The 18801-nt window shown below is 44.9% G+C and overlaps 1 protein-coding gene across 1 annotated transcript; it reads right to left on the bottom strand.

The window, feature by feature from the left end:
• Nucleotides 1-3719: 3719 nt before the first annotated feature.
• Nucleotides 3720-15549, bottom strand: LOC309385460 (uncharacterized protein). The gene is made up of 4 exons (XM_081939962.1): nt 15028-15549; nt 9018-9093; nt 7620-7701; nt 3720-5868 (listed from the first exon to the last, which is right to left on the bottom strand). Exons 1-4 carry the CDS (start codon nt 15463-15465, stop codon nt 5730-5732), a joined length of 735 nt encoding a protein of 244 aa, XP_081796088.1. The 5' UTR covers nt 15466-15549; the 3' UTR covers nt 3720-5729.
• Between the last annotated feature and the right edge of the window lie 3252 nt (nt 15550-18801).

The raw sequence follows: 18801 nt of genomic DNA, 5'->3' as shown, positions 1-18801 counted from the left end.
GGTCTATATAAGGGGTATCCAGTCAGCCATAAATATAGTTATTGTTTTTTCTCTGAAATGCAATAATATATATCAAATTTCATTCTAATGACAAAGTACAAACTCTCTCAAAACTTTGACAGCATTACATCCATGCCCTGCCATACTTAACCTCCAGCATGCACATCCCTCATTTTCATGGCTCCAAATATTCTTCAAAAGAACAAGGTTTTAACAATTTCCTAAATATTAGGAGTGAAGATGCTATTGTTGGATCCAGGGTTAGGGAGTTCTCACAGCAGGGAGGCTGTGCTGAAAATGTCCCTCCCTATCATATTTTCTGGAGACAGAACATGTGCCTTGTGGGATCTCTCTAGGGCAATGATGGCTAAACTTTTCTAGATTGAATGCCGAAAGCATGCTCGCTTGTGTGCAAATGTGTGCGTGTGTGCCTGAACCCCAAAAATGCAATGCATGTGTAGCCCCTGCGTGTGCGCCCCGCCCTTGTGCATGCACATGTGCACCCCCACATGCCCCATGCCCCCGTGCATGCATGCACCCCCACGCCCAACCTCCCATGCATGCATGTGGACCCCCTGCATGCGCACTGCCCCTCGCACATGCGTGGCAGAGACCCGACAACCAGCTGGCTGGCAGGAGGCGTGCATGCTTGCATGGTGGAGCTGAACTAGGGCGACAGCTCGTGCGCCCACATCAGTGGTGGGTTTCAAAAATATTTAGAACCTCTTCTGCAGGTGTGGCCTGCTTTGTGGGAGTGGCTTGCTGGCCATGTGACTGAGTGGGAGTGGTTTGGCAGTCATGTGACTGGGTGTGCGTGACCAACTTGTAAAATGTGGTGAAACTCACTTAACAACGCTCTTGCTTAGCAACCAAAATGTTGACTCAGAAACTCTGGCATTTGAAGCATGCAAGTCTTAAAGCTGTCAAGTTACAAGACCCTTGCACCCCTAACCCTTTAGAAAAAAACCCAGGGGTGTTCAAACTTGACAGCTTTAAGACTTGTGGACTTCAACTCCCAGAATTCCTCCTCTCGCTCTTCATCTTGATGTGCGGACGGGCGGGGGGAGGGAGCTGGAACCGGTTCTAAACGGCACTGTAGATTTGTGGAACCTCTTCTATAGAAGAGGTTAGAACTGACAGGAACCCACCCCTGGCCCACGTAGAGGGTGCTGCATGCCCCCTGTGGCACAATGCCATAGGTTTGCCATCATGGGTTTAGGGCCACCAGATGCGCTATATTGCCAAAAGTATTCGCTCATCCATCCAAATAATCAGAATCAGGTGTTCCAATTACTTCTATGGCCACAGGTGTATAAAATCAAGTACCTAGGCATGCAGGCTGTTTTGACAAACATCTGTGAAAGAATGGGTCACTCTCAGGAGCTCAGTGAATTCCAGCGTGGAAGTGTGATAGGAAGCCACCTATGCAACAAATCCAGTCGTGACATTTCCTCGCTCCTAAATATTCCACAGTCAACTGTCAGCTGTATTATGAGAACGTGGAAGTGTTTAGGAACGACAGCAACTCAGCCATGAAGTGTGAGGCCTTGTAAACTCGTCCAACACAGTGTGTGACCTCACAAATGCGCTTCTGGAAGAATGGTCAAAGATTCCCATAAACACACTCCTGAACCTTGTGGACAGCCTTCCCAGAAGAGTTGAAGCTGTTATAGCTGCAAAGGGTGGACCGACATCATATTGAACCCTATGGATTAGGAATGGGATGTCACTTACAGTACGTTCATATGCGAGTAAAGGCAGGTGAGCGAATACTTTAGGCAAAGCATGACATGGCTAATTGGAAAAGAGGACAAATGGGAGAGAAAGGAGGACACACTATTATTATTTGTATTTACATTCATTGGAGAGGCAGGGATTACAAGAGAGTAAACAGGCACAGAGTAGTGAACACACTGGGAAAAAAAAAGGCTAGCAGCAGCTGGTAGTTTAAGGTGCTGGAGTGGGTTGGGAAGCAAAGGCTTCAGTGTGCACTTCATCAAGGTCTTGTCAATTTCAGGTGATGCTTATTAACTTTACCCTGGGAAAAGATGCTCAGTTGGATATTAAAGCAAGGTTTCTCAACCTGGGTCCCATGATACCCTAGGTTTCTGTGAGGTCACTAAGAGTTCCTTGGGAGATCTTGATTTATTTTTAAGAAGCAGAGACCAAACAAAAAAACTCCAACTCTGGGTTTCCCCACTAGAGTGTGCAAGAGTGTGCATACTCGGGGAAGTGGGGTGTGGGGGGACAGGGACCAATCACATGCAAACAGGGAGGTGAGCAAACTCCAGGTTGAGGTGTGAGGAGTAAGTGGAGCTGAGCTGAAGAGTAAGGGAGGAGGAGAGGAGAAGTGAGAGGAACAACAGTTGTTAAGACAGCACATGCAAGAGAGAGAAACCGATGCCACCAGAGCCCCCCAAAAAGTTTTGTTTTATCTTTAGTTTAAGTACACTGGTATAATAATGCATATTTGCAGGCCTCCTGTGCAATGAATATAATAATTTCATAACTTCTGGCCTATATTTGAGCCGGAATGTGCAGTGGGTTCCCCAAGGCTTGAAAAATGCTCAAAAGATTGAGAATGGCTGCTCTTAAAACCAGACACGATTGGATTTTAAGGCTATGACTACCGGACAGAGGATCTGAAGATAAAAAGGAAGACCTGTCCCCTTTTGGTAACCCTATAGATCAGTGATGGCGAACCTTTTTGTCCTCGCGTGCCGAAATTGTGGGTGTGTATGCAATAGCACATGCGCGTGTGCCTCACACCCACCATGCAATGCGCCCCGCCCATCTGCACATGGAACCACCACTCCTGTGCATGGAAACAAACTTCCAGGTTGCCCATTGGGCCCATTTTTGGCCCTCCGGAGGTTTTCTTGAAGCCTGGGGAGGGGGAAAACGGCCTCCCCCAGACCTCCAGAAGGCTGAATATCAGCTGCCCTGCGTGTGCATGCACACCGGAGCTGATGGCTCACTTGCCAGCAGATATGGCTCCGTGTGACACCTGTGGCACACGTGTCATAGGTTCGCCATCACGGCTATAGATCAAGGGTGTCAAATTCTATTTCACTGAGGGCCGCATCAGGGTTGTGTTTGACCTTGGGTGGGCGTGGCTGGGTGGGTGTGGCCAGCTCAATGTCACTCATGTTGGGGGCACCTGTGGTGGCCCGAATGCTTGGCCAGCGAAAACGCACGCGGCCCTCCTGAGCTCTGTTTTCGCTGGCAGAGGGTTGCAGGAGACCGTCACAGCCAGAAATGGCGCTCGGGAGCCTGTTTTGGCTTTCAGAGGCACCGTGGGCCAGTCCTTCACTGTTTCCAGGGCGGCCCTGCACGGCGGATCTAAGAACCCCGTGGTCCCCGGGCCTTGAGTTTGACACCTCTGATGTAGATCTAACTTGGAGCTGGAGCAGCAGCTGACCAATAGCCAGGTTACGCAAGGCATGGAGGCTATACAAATGAAGCTTAAAATGTGCCCCATTTTAAATGTTGCTAGTTGTTTTCAGTTTAATCCTTGTTTACTGGATTCTGAGCTCCCTTGATTGGATTGTTTTGTAATTATTTCCTGCCGACTTTTTTTCCCTTCATACTACAGATTGGCAAAGGCAAATAAGAACAACAGTCAGTCACAACAAGCCAGCATCAGGAAGTCAACAGCGTAACTCCTGAAGTATTGGTGTTGTATAACTATTCCAAGTAGTCCTGGTTTATTTATATATTATAATCGATTTGTATAGCTGCCTATCTCAACTGGACGACTTTGGACAGCTCACAACTGCTAAAACTGCAACCCCAAACAATAGATAAAATATATTGAAAGAGCATATAAAACATAAACGCCATATTAAATACCATATTAAAATACCATATAATGTAATCAGAAGCCACAATACAGAATTTTCAGCCATGTTTAATGCAGATTCTGCTGTGCAACTAAATCTCCAAGTGGCATCTTCCAAGCCTTACAAATGGCCGGCTTAAGGTTGAACTTAGAGGTCCTTGGTGCTCTCTGAGCTTGGTGGTTTTCTTGCAGACGTTTCATTACCAAACTAGGTTACATCATCAGTGCTAAAGTGCACCAGATACAAGACAGTGTAACATGGAACAGTGCCCCCATGCCCTTATTGCCTGCTTAGAAGTCAAATGTGCAAATGTCCCGAGCTCCAACATACATATTCTCTCTCTCCTTTGGCATCACATAGTAGACACAAATTCAGGAACAATGTTTTTGTAGGAGCTCACCAAGCTAGCCCGAGGGAGGGGTCAAATGCATCATAAGTCACAAGTCCTTGTGTGTCTGCAAGAGATCTAAGTCCTGCCCACCTTGAATGCCTCTCTTATCTCCCGCTCATTTCCTTTGACCGTTAGTTGGTCAGATTCTTGTAGAGCGCTTAAGCTTGCAATAAATCTTTATACTCATTTGAACTGCCTGGAACTCCTGATTTCCCTGATGCTTAATAGTTTTCTGCATTTTTGTACTTCATGGACAACTTTCCCAACTTTTTGTACCCAATAAAAGACTCCAGTATATATCAAGACCAGGGGTCGGCAACCTTAAACATTTGAAGAGCCACAAAGGTCTTAACCGGAAGTCCCCCGTTCAATTCTGGAGCCGACCAGAAGTCCAGTTCCCCTACCATAGAGTTTCCTCCTAGCGCAGTGTCCTTTTTCCTCTACCTGTCCTAACTGAAATCCCTATCAATTGTAGAGCTGAGCAGGAAACCCGTCCCTTGCCATAAAGTCTCCTCCTGGCGTGCTGTGCTTCCCCTCCCCGCCCCCAACCGGAAGCTCTTCTCAAAATTGTGGCGCCGACTGGTGACAGGGAGCTGCAGCAGAGGGATGAGAGAGCCACACTCGGCTCCAGAGTCACAGGTTGCTGACTCCTGATCAAGACCAAAACATAGGAAACCCACCAGGACAAATGAGATACCATGAAAAGTTTTTTATTTTCCAGGCGTGCCAGAGAGACAGGTAAATGCTGGCCCTTAAGTGACTACAAAGTGTTTTAGTGTTAAAGTGATGATGAGTCATAATGAGGCAGCAGGTAAATAGCCCCCTTACCTGATGGGTATAGGAGCCCCCATACTCCTTAATATAAAAGGTTCAATTAAGTCTACATATTAAAAGGACTTCTTCTGCTTGCTTAAGATATATTACAAATCTTACTGAAACATAAGTTGCAACATGCTTCACGAGTTGGGCACAGGAGGAAACAGATGGGGTAAGATATAAAACTGCCATTTAGCGTATTAATAAACCGTTGGTATTAAGAGGTTGCTGATGCTAACTTTTTCACTTCTCTTTCTGTAACTTTCCAAAGTACATTTCCAACATATTACTGTAAAATGTGCAATAATGATAAATCCGATATGTATACTCCCCTCGTGCCTCCTTTTCCTTAGAAGAACACGCCCGTGTAAACCCCCTGAATCCAGGTGGGTATAAAACCCCTGTCCTGGGCCTACCCAGGGCAGTTCAGACTTTGCTGTGTTAACGCTCTGAACTCTGATGCATCAATAAACCTGTTTTCTCTTGCATCTTGTGGTCTCACGTCCCATCTCTGGCTGACTGAGGTTCATCTCCCCAGTTTGCCGCAACATTTCGAACCCACAGTCACACCTCCAACAGTTGGAAAAGCTTTGAAGAGCAGAAGAGTTACCCCCAAACCAATTGTCCACTGCAGAAGCGCAGATAAAAGAGGCTGAAATGTCCATCTCTTGTCCATCAGGCTATAGGAAGAGGAGAAGCTCAACAAGGATGAAGGGCAGCAAAACCAGGTTGCAATCACGAAGGATGCCTTTGTCACATGGGATATCATTTTCTTGTGCCGGCTTTGCAACCTCTTGCCGATATTTGTCAAAATTGTTTCTAGGGAAATAAATACTTTGTCAAATTAGATGTGAAAGTGAATATTGTAAAGCACAGAGTTCAAGTGACTACCAGCAAGATTCTGCATTTATTTTTTCCAGTAGCTACCACAGAAAAGAAATGAAGGAAGGTCCTATCTCTTCAGGGTTTGAGGAGGAGCCTAGGAATCATCCAATGCATGAGCTGGAAAGAAGCTTAGAGATCATCTAGTCCAGCTCCTAGGTCAGTTCCAAAATCCACTAAACCAGTGTTTCTCAATCTTGGCCATTTTGAGATGTGTGGACTTCAACTCCCAGAATTCTCCAGACAGCTCCTGACTTGGGAATTCTGGGAGTTGAAGTCCACCCTTCTTAAAGTTGCTAAGGTTGAAAAGCATTGCACTAAACTATCCACCATTTCGGGTCTATTTGAAAATGTTCAGTGCGTTTCACAATTTTCTCAGATGTGAATTTGAGAGGTTCTGGTAGTTGCCAAAATAAATTTCTAAGACGTGCCAACCTCCTTCCTGTTAGAGCTGATATTCATACAATAGGAGGATGGCTGAAAGAAGAAACAATGAAGTCAGTGGAAAATGAAACACAACACTACAGGGAGTGGTAAAACTTTTGTGAAATGCAGACTTGAAGGAAAAGTCAACAGCTTTTATAATGCTCAGCCAGAATGGGTGGTATGGCAAAATCTCTCTGAATATCCTAGCTCTTGAAAAAAAATGACAGATCCTGTACTTTCTATTCCTTTGAAATGAATACATATTGCTAAATTTTATAAATAGAGAGTTGGATTTCTTACTCCAATGTGAAACGCCAGAAGAAGGCACCCTGAACGCTCCTTTTAACATCTTACTTTGGCCATACTGGCTGGGAATCATGAGAGTTGTAGTCCAACACACCAGTTACGCCCTGACGAAGACTGTACAGCAGTAATGGCTAACCTTTTTGCTGTCACGTGACAAAAGCGAGCGTGCACACCCGCACCCATAATGCAATGCGTGCAAGACACCCCCTTGCCCTCCTGTGCATGCACACGCATCACACACACACACACTGCGCCCCGTTTTGGGCCTAGTAGGCCTCACTGGAGCCTCCTGGGATCAAAAACGGGCCACGGGCGGGGGCACTCCACATACCCAGTGCTACTCCCGCCCCTGAGTATGTGACTCCCCAACCCCCGCTCGTGTGAATGCGTTTCACACATGCGCCCCTTCCCCACATGTGCAGCAGAGACCTGAGCATCAGCTGGCTGGCAGGAGTCGTGTGCACATGCACTGTGGAGCTGAGCTGGGGTGATGGTTCGTGTGCCCGCAGAGAGGGCTCTGCGTGTCACCTGCGGTAGGTGTGCCATAGGTTCGCCATCACGGCTGTAGAGCATTGGGATGAAGCAGTAACTTCCTCCCTCCCTTCCTCTCTCCCTTAATACTACAGATAGAATAGACTCAACTGACTATTTCCGATGCACTTGGGTTCTTCTTCTATATAAAATGGCTAAATGGAATTCAACATAGTGAAACTCAAAATAATTGCTGGGAATACAAATGGCAAGGATTCTTGCCTTCACGTAGTCCATTTTTTTCACAATATTCCTATGGTCTAAGGCAGAGGGGTCAAACTGGCAGCCTCTGGGCCAGATGGGTCTGGAGGACCATTGCTGGAAATCTGATCATAAGGTGGATGGATTTTTGACCCAATCCAGCAAGCAAAACTTTGTATTTTCATGGAGACTAAGGTAAACATATTGTGTTCTGTTGGTCTTACCGTTCCTCCTGGAATTGACGCTTTGCATCTGCCAACTGCGTTGTTTTGCTGCTGATCTGCTCCAGAAGGTGATCAATTAGATCTAAGGCAGGCAAGAAAGTGACCATCAGATTTCCATATAAGCATTTTACATGGATAATTGCTTTTTATCCCCTCCTTTTCTCCTCTCCTTCCCTGAGGTGTAGGTTTCTAAATCAGTGCATTCAACAGCTAGTTGTTTTACTGTACTAGTACTTAAAAAGTTTGACCACACTGTTGTGGCTGCAATGCTCTCTACATGGGGCTGCCCTTGAAGAGCACCCGGAGGCTTCAGCTGGTCCAGAATGCGGCCGCGCGGGTTGTCATGGGGGTACCTAGGTGCTCCCTTGTTACACCCCTTTTAGACGGCCTGCACTGGTTGCCGGTTGTTTTCCGGGTGTGATTCAGGGTATTAATTATGACCTTTAAAGCGCTCCATGGCTTAGGCCCAGGGTACCTGTGAGACCACCTACTGCCACCAGTAGCCTCCCACCGTCCAGTACGATCCCACAGAGTTGGCCTCCTCAGGGTGCCGTCAGCCAGGCAGTGTTGGCTGGTGACCCCCAGGGGGAGAGCCTTCTCTGTGGGAGCGCCTTCCCTCTGGAATGAGCTGCCCCCGGAGCTCCGTATAATCCCTGACCTCCGGTCCTTCCGATGCGCCCTAAAAGGTTGGCTTTTCCGGCAAGCCGGCCTGGCCTGTTAATTTTAATTTTAACTTATTTTAAATGTATTTTTTAAAAAAAAAATTTGGTTTGTTTTTTTGGAAATGGATTTAATCTTTTTTAACTTTTGAGATGTGTGTTTTTTAATGTTGTACACCGCCCTGAGTCCTTTTGGAGAAGGGCGGCATATAAATCCAAATAAACCAAACCAAACCAATCTTGACTTTTTTTTATCACATCTTGCAGACAACCTTGAAAGCATTTATGAAGAGAGGAGTATTGATATGTTTGCTGCCTTGAGTTACTTAGAGAGTAATAAAGCCTGGATAACAAAACTTAACAAATAAATAAAATGAGTACATTCAGAGCTTGACTAAATTCCAGTGCGCCCATATTGAAACAGGAAGTGAACACGTTCCATTTTTGTTCAATTATGTCTAATGATCACCTTCATGAAAACTCATGCATTTTTTGGGCAAATATGACTGATAAAAGATGTGAAGTCAGAACACAAGACTTCCATTTCCAGCCCAGGAAGACAGAACCAGAAGGGAACTTTCCCATGTCTTGGAGGACTTGAGAAATAAAAGCCAGCAAACCCAGAGCCAAATTCTTCATTTTGATGGATGAAGGTTTGTTCATGTTTGCAGGATTGTTTTCACACTCTGTTGGTCGAGTTCTGGAAGGAAGCTCTTACATATTCCTTTTCTTGCCTCACCTTTGAGTTTCCGTCCTTCTGCAGCTTGTTGGGTGATTATTGCCACGAAAGATGTAATATTTTCTTGAACGATGTACTAGAAATGAAAATAAATAGAAGTATTAAGAGAGAGGGATAAGACGTAGTTAAGATGAATTAAGACACAGTAGTTAAAAGTTAGTTGGAACATAAAGTATAATAGGTAATATGATATTCTGATATAAACAGTTAAGTACAAATAAATATGGAATAGCAGATATAAATAAGTAAAGAATAAAGGGATCACGAACGTAAGATAGGAATGTATAGGAGGCAAATGTCTTATTGTATAAATACGTACCGATATGGAACTGCTGTATGAGGGAATGCTTGGTTCCTTTGTTGTTTTAATCTATGTTTTTGTTTTATTTATGTCTATATGTGTTTAAAATAAAAATGTATTTTAGAAAAATAAATAAAAATAAAGATGAACCAACAACTTACAATGCTGGAAATTGGGAAGACAGGGGCTTGGGCAGGCTATGGTTATTTATCTATTTATTAAATCTATGTGGTGCCAGGGATGGGATGCAGCTGATTTGGAATGGTTTGGGCTCCGACAATCAGCTGGGGAGCAAACCGGTTCGCTCCAACAATCAGCTGGGCTGGATGGCCCATCCCTGCATTTTACTTACCTATATCCTCTCAGCTGATTCCCGCGGCAGAGTGGATTGCCATGCCTCGGCTGTGTTACTGCCCAAGAAGTAACATGGAAGGTAAGTTTTGTTGAAAGCGCGCAAAGCACGTGATCACCGAACCGGCAGGATCCCACCCCTGTGTGGTGCCCATCTCATTCAGAAGCAACTCTGGGTCGCTCTGAGCGATATAAATTTGATTAACAAATAAACAAATGCTCACTTCATGCCATTTGCAAAAATTGACTTTTGAGAGGACTGGACTGCAAGTCCCAGGAGGCTTTGCAACAGACAGGAAGAGAACTGGAGGAGTGCTATGTATCCAAGTCTTATGTAATAAAGAGTAGTACAATACAATACAATACAATAGTAGAGTTGGAAGGGACCTTGGAGGTCTTCTAGTCCAACCCCCTGCCTAGGCAGGAAACCCTATACAGTTTCAGACAAATAGCTATCCAACATCATCTTAAAGACTTCCAGTGTTGGGGCATTCACAACTTCTGGAGGCAAGTTTTTCCACTGATTAATTGTTCTAACTGTCAGGAAGTTTCTCCTCAGTTCTAAGTTGCTTCTCTCCTTGATTAGTTTCCACCCATTGCTTCTTGTTCTGTCCTCAGGTGCCTTGGAGAATAGCTTGACTCCCTCTTCTTTGTGGCAACCCCTGAGATATTGGAACACTGCTGTCATGTCTCCCCTAGTCCTTCTTTCTCTTAAGCTAGACATACCTAGTTCCTGCAACCGTTCTTCATATGTTTTAGTCTCCAGTCCCCTAATCATCTTTGTTGCTCTTCTCTGCACTCTTTCTAGAGTCTCCACATCTTTTTTACATCGTGGTGACCAGAACTGAATGCAGTAAGTTACCATTTATTCTGGAATCCTTATTGCAAGTCTTCTAAGAGAATGCAATAACGGAGGATAACTCTGGCGTCCTGCAAGGCTGCTAGCGGGAGGGTAGTCAAAAAAGCCAAAACTTCAGTCACAATTGTGCAGTTGAAATTGTTTTCCATGTGTTGTAGACTGTGGTGCTCATAAAAGCAATAGGACCCTGACTGCACAATCAGGGCTACCTTCCTGACTTTATTGACCCTTTTTAAAGAGAGTCCTGAATCCCAAATTACAGGTTGTCTTGATTTATGACCACAAATGAGACCAGAATTTCCATTCCTAAACAAGACAATTTGCTAATCAGTCATGACTGATTTCCTTCAATCATCAGTTAAGTGAATCTTAGGGCCGTTAAGTAAATTTGCTTTGAGGCACACGCTTCCTCTTTTTGTATGGAAAGGACGGTGCCCTTAAATCGCCCACTTCACAATTCACGACAGGAAGCCTCCATTTACTGAGATTGCAGGGAAATAGTAGGGCCTTCCCCCCCCCAAGTGGGAAAATCCACTTTGCAGGTGTTTCATGTTTGATCCTTAGTATTTTCAGGTGTAGGAAGTTAGCACCCACTCCTCTCCTAGAAAAGTGAAATATCCTGGGAAGTATTGAAGGGGCAGAATATTGTGTTTCCCTGGATGGGAAATGGAGAGAGATGTTTTTAGGTAGGAAACGGACTCACTCTTTATCTTTGTGAATGGGCCATTAAAATGCCTGAGCCAGTCTATTCTACATAACAAAGGTATCCCCCTTTATCTCCAGGGTGATGGGATTGAGGCATGATATTGTAGGAAGTTATCATCCAGCCCTCTCCCAGAAAAATGAAATATCTTAGGAAATATTGAAAAGGCAGAATATTTCTCTGGATGTGAAAAGAAACATGTTTCAAAAAGACAAGGTAACTCTCCCTGCAACTTCCTGCCCCCACCTTTTGTCCATGAGCCATTAAAGCCTGAGCCAGTCCCTTTACATAATAAAAGAGTTCTCCCCTTCCCCTCCAGGGGGATGGGAATGAAGGCATGATAATATAAGCCTTTACTCAACTGACCACATGGCATCTGAACTCAACCAAACCTGGATTCAAAGCTCAGCCTAGAGGGTTGCCCTTGCATGGGGCCATGTGAGTCTGACAACCAATTAGAATACATTTCTTACACAGGAACAGGAAACAGGTAGGTGGGGCCGAACAGATTATAAAAATCCCTGCAAGCCCTTCTTCAGTCTCTTCCCTTTCCTTCTCTTCTTCTCCACCAACACTGAAGCATGTGATCACCTTTTCTGTTCAGGACTCAAGCCATGCGGTCCTGTCCACCATTAAAGCCATCTTTCCAAGCAGCCTCCATGTCTCCAGTGTCTTTTTCCCCACTTGGAGCTGAACCCAGAAGGACATTTCTCCCAACAATAGTATTAGCCCTTTACCCCTCTCACCACAGGGCACCTGGGAACTCAACCAAGCTTGGGACTCAAAAGGCACACAACCTATAAAGTTAGCTGAGAACCCACCCACCCCCGGTCCTGGGAGTCTGACAACCAATCAGAATACATTTCCTACACAGGAACAGAAAGCAGAGATGGAGGGGGGCATAGAGTATAAAAAACTCAGGAACTCTCAGCAAGCCCCTTTTTTTCTCTCCTTTCTTCTTCACCCAACATCTGGAAGCATGTGGTGCTGTCCACCATTAAACCATCTTTCCAAGCAGCCTTCATGTTTCCAGTGTCTTTTTCCCTACTTGAAGCTGAACCCAGAAGGACATTTCTTCCAACACAGGTAATGGACGGATGTCCCAGAAAAGCTGGGGGTTGTGCCCGGTTTGTGGAAGCACAATGACCCGCAAACCACGCTGAAGAGTGATAGGACAACTTTCAGTCTGTGCAGAAGGACACAACAGGAACTCTCCCAAAGCTTGTGTGTCCCTCACCTCCCTGGTCTCTACTTTATAGAGACAGGGGGGTTGAGTCACATTCCTGTGCCAATATATTATAAGGGTGATTAATGCTGCTTTTACCAATTATTGTTATGAATCAGCAACTTTGACGTTTGCCATATATGCATTCGTTGTTAAAAACAGCAATCAAGCCACCATTTTCCTCTTTCCCATACCTGAGTTTCATTTTTATGTCTGTGTTTGCCTTGTCCTGTGATATATAGTGGGGTTACATGTCAGCAAGCAGAATATATTTAGAAATCCACAATACAGCACTTAAACCATTCATCTTAAAATTTAAACCGAGTAGATTAAACGATTTGGGGTAGGGTCTTAAGGTCTTTAACTATCAGGACAATAAATGACTTTTTCAGCTGTCAATTAGATTTCCAGAGCACCAAACATTTCCACCACCACCCCTTCCAACCTTCGATGATTGCTTGGGGGTGTAATCAATGATGCAATGGCGTCATCAGGAATAAGTCAATATTTTTGGCCCATTTCTTGAAATCACTGGGGTGGGAGTTAAAAGCGCAAAGCATGTTGTAGTTTGGGGGGATCCAAGATCCATTCCTTGCACTGCCTAAAATTGGCAGCCGAACTTAACAAGTGCTGTGGGCTGCAAACAAGGAGCTGGAGATAAACTATGCTTGGAATCCAGGGTTAAAGGCAATTCTATGTTGCCTTGTTGTGACCTTGTCAAGACTGTTACTTCTGCTTTTACAGCTTTTGTCTCCTGATGGATTTCTGTGTGTAAGTTCCAGAAGTTTCAGATAAGTAAGTAAGTAAAGAAGAAAGAAATGAAGTGTAGGAAGTTAAAACCCACCCCTCTCCTAGAAGAATGAAATTTCCTAGGAAATGTTGAAAAGGCAGAATATAATATTTCCCTGGATAAGAAATTGAGAAACATGCTTTTAGGCAGGAAACAAACACACTCTTAATAGCCCCCACCTTTGTCAATGGGCCATTAAGAGGCCTGGGCCAGTCTATTCTACATAACAAAGGTAGGATTAACCTTCCACCCATATCACCACATGGCACTTGGGAGGATTGCATCAGTCAGCAGGACAAACAGGCCTGGTCTCAGCACAGCCCACAGAGTTGCCCCTGCACCACCCCCTGGGAGTCTCACCACCAATCAGAATGCATTTCTTACACAGGAACGGGAAGCTCTTGGGTGGGGTCCAACAGAGGGCATAAAACCAGGGACTTTCAGCATCTCACTCTCTCTTTTCTTCTTCTCCCAACATCTGGAAGCATGTGTTCCCCCTTTTTCTGTTCAGGAGCTGAAGCCACGTGATCCTGTCCACCATTAAACCATCTTTCCAAACAGCCTCCATGTTTCCACTGTCTTTTCCCCCACTTGGAAGTGAACCCAGAAGGATATTTCTTCCACCAGAAGGAAGGGAAGGAAGGAAGTTGACCCTGTTCAGGTGTTTTGAACAACCACTTCCATCATCCCCAGCCAGATGGCAAAGGTTAAATGAATTAGGATCAAAAACTTCAGAAGGGCCCCAGGCTGAGATAAAATGTATCAGTGGAGGTAAATCAAGGCTTCTCTGTAGATTAGCATTCATCTGCTTTTCTGAGAGTTGAACTACTGTTCTGAAGGCCTTTTCTTATTTACACCTGACCACAAAAGTACAGCCCATAAACTTCTTTTTGTGCCGTTTTCCCCTATTATTGCCTTTATCTTGCCTTGGCTCGTGAGTGCGGCAGGCTTAAGTTGTCCTTAGCAATACTGATTGCAATGTTTCGCAACGCAAAATTGCAAAGCAATGTTTTCTCTCTTACTCGGACACTCTAGCTAGCCCACCCCAAGGACAGCCTTGAAGCGTGTGTAAGAACTATTATGTTTTGTCCACCATTATCTTGAAGGAAAATCGGAAGATTACAAAGGCTGGGAAGAGAAGAATCAAGCCCAATTTCAATTCTGGCAGAATTTTTTTTCCTGAATCAAGGATGGATAGAGGGACGCGGTGGCTTGGTGGCTAAGACACTGAGCTTGTCGATCAGAAAGGTTGGCAGTTCAGCGGTTCAAATCCCTAGCGCGGCGTAACGTTACTTATCCCAGCTTCTGCCAACCTAGCAGTTAGAAAACACGTAAAAATGCAAGTAGAAAAATAGGAACCACCTTTGGTGGGAAGGTAAGAGCATTCCGTGCGCCTTTGGCATTGTCATGCCGGTCACATGACCACGGAGACGTCTTCGGACGGCGCTGGCTCTTCGGCTTTGAAACAGATGAGCACCGCCCCCTGGAGTCAGGAATGACTAGTACATATGTGCGAGGGGAACCTTTACCTTTAGAGTGAGCGTAGACCCTAAAACACACAATGAGAACCCCCGTCCCCAATGTCATGCTTCCCCGATACACTGAGACTACAATTTCCAGAATTCCCAGCCAGACTACCCCCATGGCTGTCCTGCACGGTGATTGTGGAAGTTGCCATTCCCATGAATCTGGATGGCCTCCCAGCTGAAGGATTAGAATTCTTCTAGGGAAACAGTTAAGGCACAGTACTTTGCCATTTAAATATTATTAAAATATTTTACCAGCTCAGCCTGGCAGGAGTTCCAGTGCCCTTCCATCGTTGTGAGGTTGTGCTTCACAATTCCCAGGTGCTCCTGTAGCCAGGACCTTTCCTGTTCGATCTCCTCCAAAAGCCGCATCTTCTCTCCTAAAGTCTGGTTAGTGGTGGCCAAGGTAGACTTGAGGTCTTGGTTTTCTTTTTTCTTCCTCTCCAGAAGTCGTTCTGTTTCCATCAGGGTCTGATTGCTAGACAGCAGTTGTATCCACATGGCCTCCCTTTCCTGAGCTTTGCTTTCCAGAGCCTCGTGGGCCGTGATCTTTTCGTGGCGCTCCTGCGTGTACAAAATCAGGAAGACGACAAAGCAGAACAGGAAAAGGACCGTGGCGATTCCCAAGCAAAGGGCGCACGCCTTCCCAGGCCTTCCTTTGGCAGAGAGGAGCGGGAGATCTCTTCCACCCATGGCAACTGAAGATTCTTGGAAGCCAGCAGAGACACTGTCCTTGCCACTCCACGGCCCTGGAGGTTTGTTGCAATTGTGTGCCTTGGAAGGACCCTCCTCTCTCAAGGGCTGCTTACCTCATCGGGGCTTCCTTTCCAAGAGTTCCAGGATTTGGCAGCAAGGTCAGAAGCACAGAGCAACTGGTATTTTATCTCGAAGCCTCCCTGCTCAGACTTTTGCCCTTGCATTAAATGAGCCCTTCCCACCCACCCCCGGTCTGGCCCTGCCTTCCTTCCAGGAGAGGGACAAGCCCAAAATATCTTTAGCTACTCCAGTGTTCAAAGAAATGTTCTCCCTGGTGCCGTCCAAAGGCATCCTCCAGTGGGTGAGGTCTGTGGGGCTTTGTCACAGGGTGGGGTGGGGGACAAAGTCAGAGACTGCAGTGATTTAGAAAGAGGAGGAAGAGAGAGGCAGGAGAGGATTGGCAGCAGACACGGAGAACCTTGTGCCTTTATTTATTTAATTGTTTATGTCAGTTTGGACAAGTGGTTAAGGTTCTTGCTAGGAGCCAGGAGAGTGTGAGTTCTAGTCCCGCCTTAGGCCTGAAAGCAGACTAGGTGACCTTGGGGCCAATCACAAGGAGACTGTGAGTTCTAGTCAGACCTTAGGGATGAAAGCCAACTAGGAGACCTTGGGCCAATTACAAGGAGACTCTGAGTTCTAGTTCCATTTTAGGCATGAAAGCCAATTAGGTGATCTTGGGCCAATCACAAGGAGAGTGTGAGTTCTAGTCCCGCCTTAGGGATGAAAGCCAAATAGGAGACCTTGGGGCCAATCACAAGGAGACTGTGAGTTCTAGTTCCACCTTAGGGATGAAAGCCAACTAGGTGATCTTGGGCCAATCACAAGGAGACTGTGAGTTCCAGTCCTTCCATAGGCATGAAAATCAGCTGGGTGACTTTGAGCCAATCACTCTCTCTCAGTCCAAGCCATCTCACAGAGTTGTTGCTGTGGGGAAAATAGAAGGAGAAAGGAGTACAGGTAGTTCTCAAGTTATGACCAGAATTGAGTCCAAAATTTAGGTTGCTAAGTGAAACACTTGTTAAGTGAGTTTCTCCCATTTTATGACTTTTCTTGCCACATTCATTAAGCGAATCACTGCAGTTGTTAAATTAGTGACAGGAAATCTGGATTCCCGATTGACTTTGCTTGTCAGAAGGTCGCAAAAGGGGATCATATGACCAGGGGGGACACTGCAACCATCGTAAATGTGAATCAGTTGTCAAGCATCCGAATGCAAACCACATGACCATGGGGATGCTGCAACAGTCATTAAGTGTGACCATAAGTCACTTTTTTCAGTGCCATTGTAATTTCAAATGGTCACTAAGTGAACTGTTGTAAGTCAAGGACGACCTGTATTAGGAATATTCTCCACCTTGAGTTATTTATCTATATATATAAAAACTGTATGTGTGTGTCTGGCTGTGTGTGTGTATGTTCCAGCATAACTCTGGAACACCTCGAGCAATTTCAACCAAACTTGGCAGACAGATGACTTACTCTCTGGAAACAAATACTGTGGGGGGTAAGACACCTCTAAATCCCCTCAGAGTGTGTGTTCTGTTAAGATACAGCCTGTTGTGCCTTAAAATGACTTCTACTGTACTGCCATAAAATGACTTCTACTGTACAGCACAGCAGAGTTGCCATGGTAACGATTTCACAGTATTCCACAAGGGGGCTCCCTCTGATAAGGGGGAAAATACAACATTAGAAATTATGTTTGGTCCAGATATTTCCCCCCTATAAATAAATACCCGGGCAATGCCAGATTATCAGCTAGTAAACAATAATAGGGGTGGGATTTTTAAAAAAATCAAATAAATAAACAGAATTCATATGCCTCCCATCTCACTGTTTTTTGTATCACATTGTTTTCTGCTTACTGAAGGATGGTTGGGGAGTAGCACCACAGTCAGAAGGATGGCCCCATTAATAAACAAAAGGCCTCCCAGGTCACCCAATGGGGGAATTAAAAAAAAGTTAAGATGATGGCTGTGAATACTCAATTGAAGCTACCCTGTCTGTTTTCTAGATGTGCCATAAACAAAACAACTGTAAAAAGGTTACATCCGTGAGCTCATGGATTCTATCGTAGGTTTTTGGGCCACCTCGGATGGCCTCAGGCCTTAACCACACAGCGCAGCTACAAGGAGCCTTTCACGATGACAATTGGGACTAGAATTTCCATTGCTAAACAAGGCGGTGTGGTGCTTTTTTAGGACTTTTTGTGCCATGGATGTTAAGCAAATCACTGTAGTTACTAAGTGAATCATTCAGTCGTTAAGTGAATCCAGCTCTCTGCCTTGAGTTTGCTTGGCATAAGCCAGCTGGGGAGGTTGCAAATGGCCCTCACATGGACCCACAGTAAATACCTGCTGCTTCTCAACCTCCCCAATTCTGATCATGCGATCATGGGGATGCTGCAACCGTTGTAAGTGCGAGGACCAGTGGTAAGTCACTTTTTTTCAGTGCTATTGTAACATCAAGGGCTAATAGGGCTGATAGGTAGTTAAAAATGCTTTAAAAAGAAAAAAGAAAAAGGTTCCGACATCCCCCAGCACAGCTGATAGTCAAAACCTTTTTTAAAAAACTTTTTAAAGCATTTTTTTTACTACCAGTTGGAGGAATAGGTAGTAAAAAATCCTTTTAAAAACGTTTTTTAAAAAAGGTTCATCAGCTGTGACAATCAGCTGTGTTACGCGATCATAGGAACCGTTTTTTTTACTTTTTAAAAGCATTTGTTACTACTGGTTCCAGCGAACCGGGCAGAACCGTTAGTATTTCACCCCTGGGTGGAAACTAATCAAGGAGAGAAGCAACTTAGAACTGAGGAGAAATTTCCTGAGTTAGAACAATTAGTCAGTGGAACAACTTGCCTCCAGAAGTTGTGAATGCTCCAACACTAGACCTTTTTAAGAAGATGTTGGATAACCATTTGTGGTATAGGGTTTCCTCTCTAGGCAGGGGGTTGGACTAGAAGACCTCCAAGGTCCCTTCCAACTCTGTTATTTTATTCTATTCTAAAACTAAATAAGTTACAGGCAGCAAATATTCAGTTTGCATTTTAATTTTAATTTATCCAATTTAGATTTCCAACTCCTGAATGTAAATTAAAGCACGATTAACTTGTCATCCAGACTTTTCTGTTTTTGGAAAGGTTTATACATGTAGTCCCACCATGGTCCTGAACCATATGAGACTCGCAATGCAAGCTCCATCTCTTACATCTAAATTGTAAGCCCAACAAGGTAGACCAAGCCAAGAAATCAGTTGCACAGAAGGCTAAACTAC

This window comes from Natrix helvetica (genome assembly GCF_964273705.1).
Source record: "Natrix helvetica genome assembly, chromosome: 1".
Classification (NCBI taxonomy): domain Eukaryota; kingdom Metazoa; phylum Chordata; class Lepidosauria; order Squamata; family Natricidae; genus Natrix; species Natrix helvetica.
This window is presented reverse-complemented; position numbering and strand designations above follow the sequence as displayed.

Bases quoted from the DNA above. Each gene is read 5' to 3' on its own strand.
- LOC309385460 (XM_081939962.1), bottom strand. From the start codon at position 15,465: ATGGGTGGAAGAGATCTCCCGCTCCTCTCTGCCAAAGGAAGGCCTGGG. The intron at 7,702-9,017 runs GTGAGGCAAGAA...TGCCTGCCTTAG, and splicing joins AGAAGGACGGAAACTCAAAG to ATCTAATTGATCACCTTCTG. The intron at 5,869-7,619 runs GTAAGACCAACA...TTATTTCCCTAG, and splicing joins CGTCAATTCCAGGAGGAACG to AAACAATTTTGACAAATATC.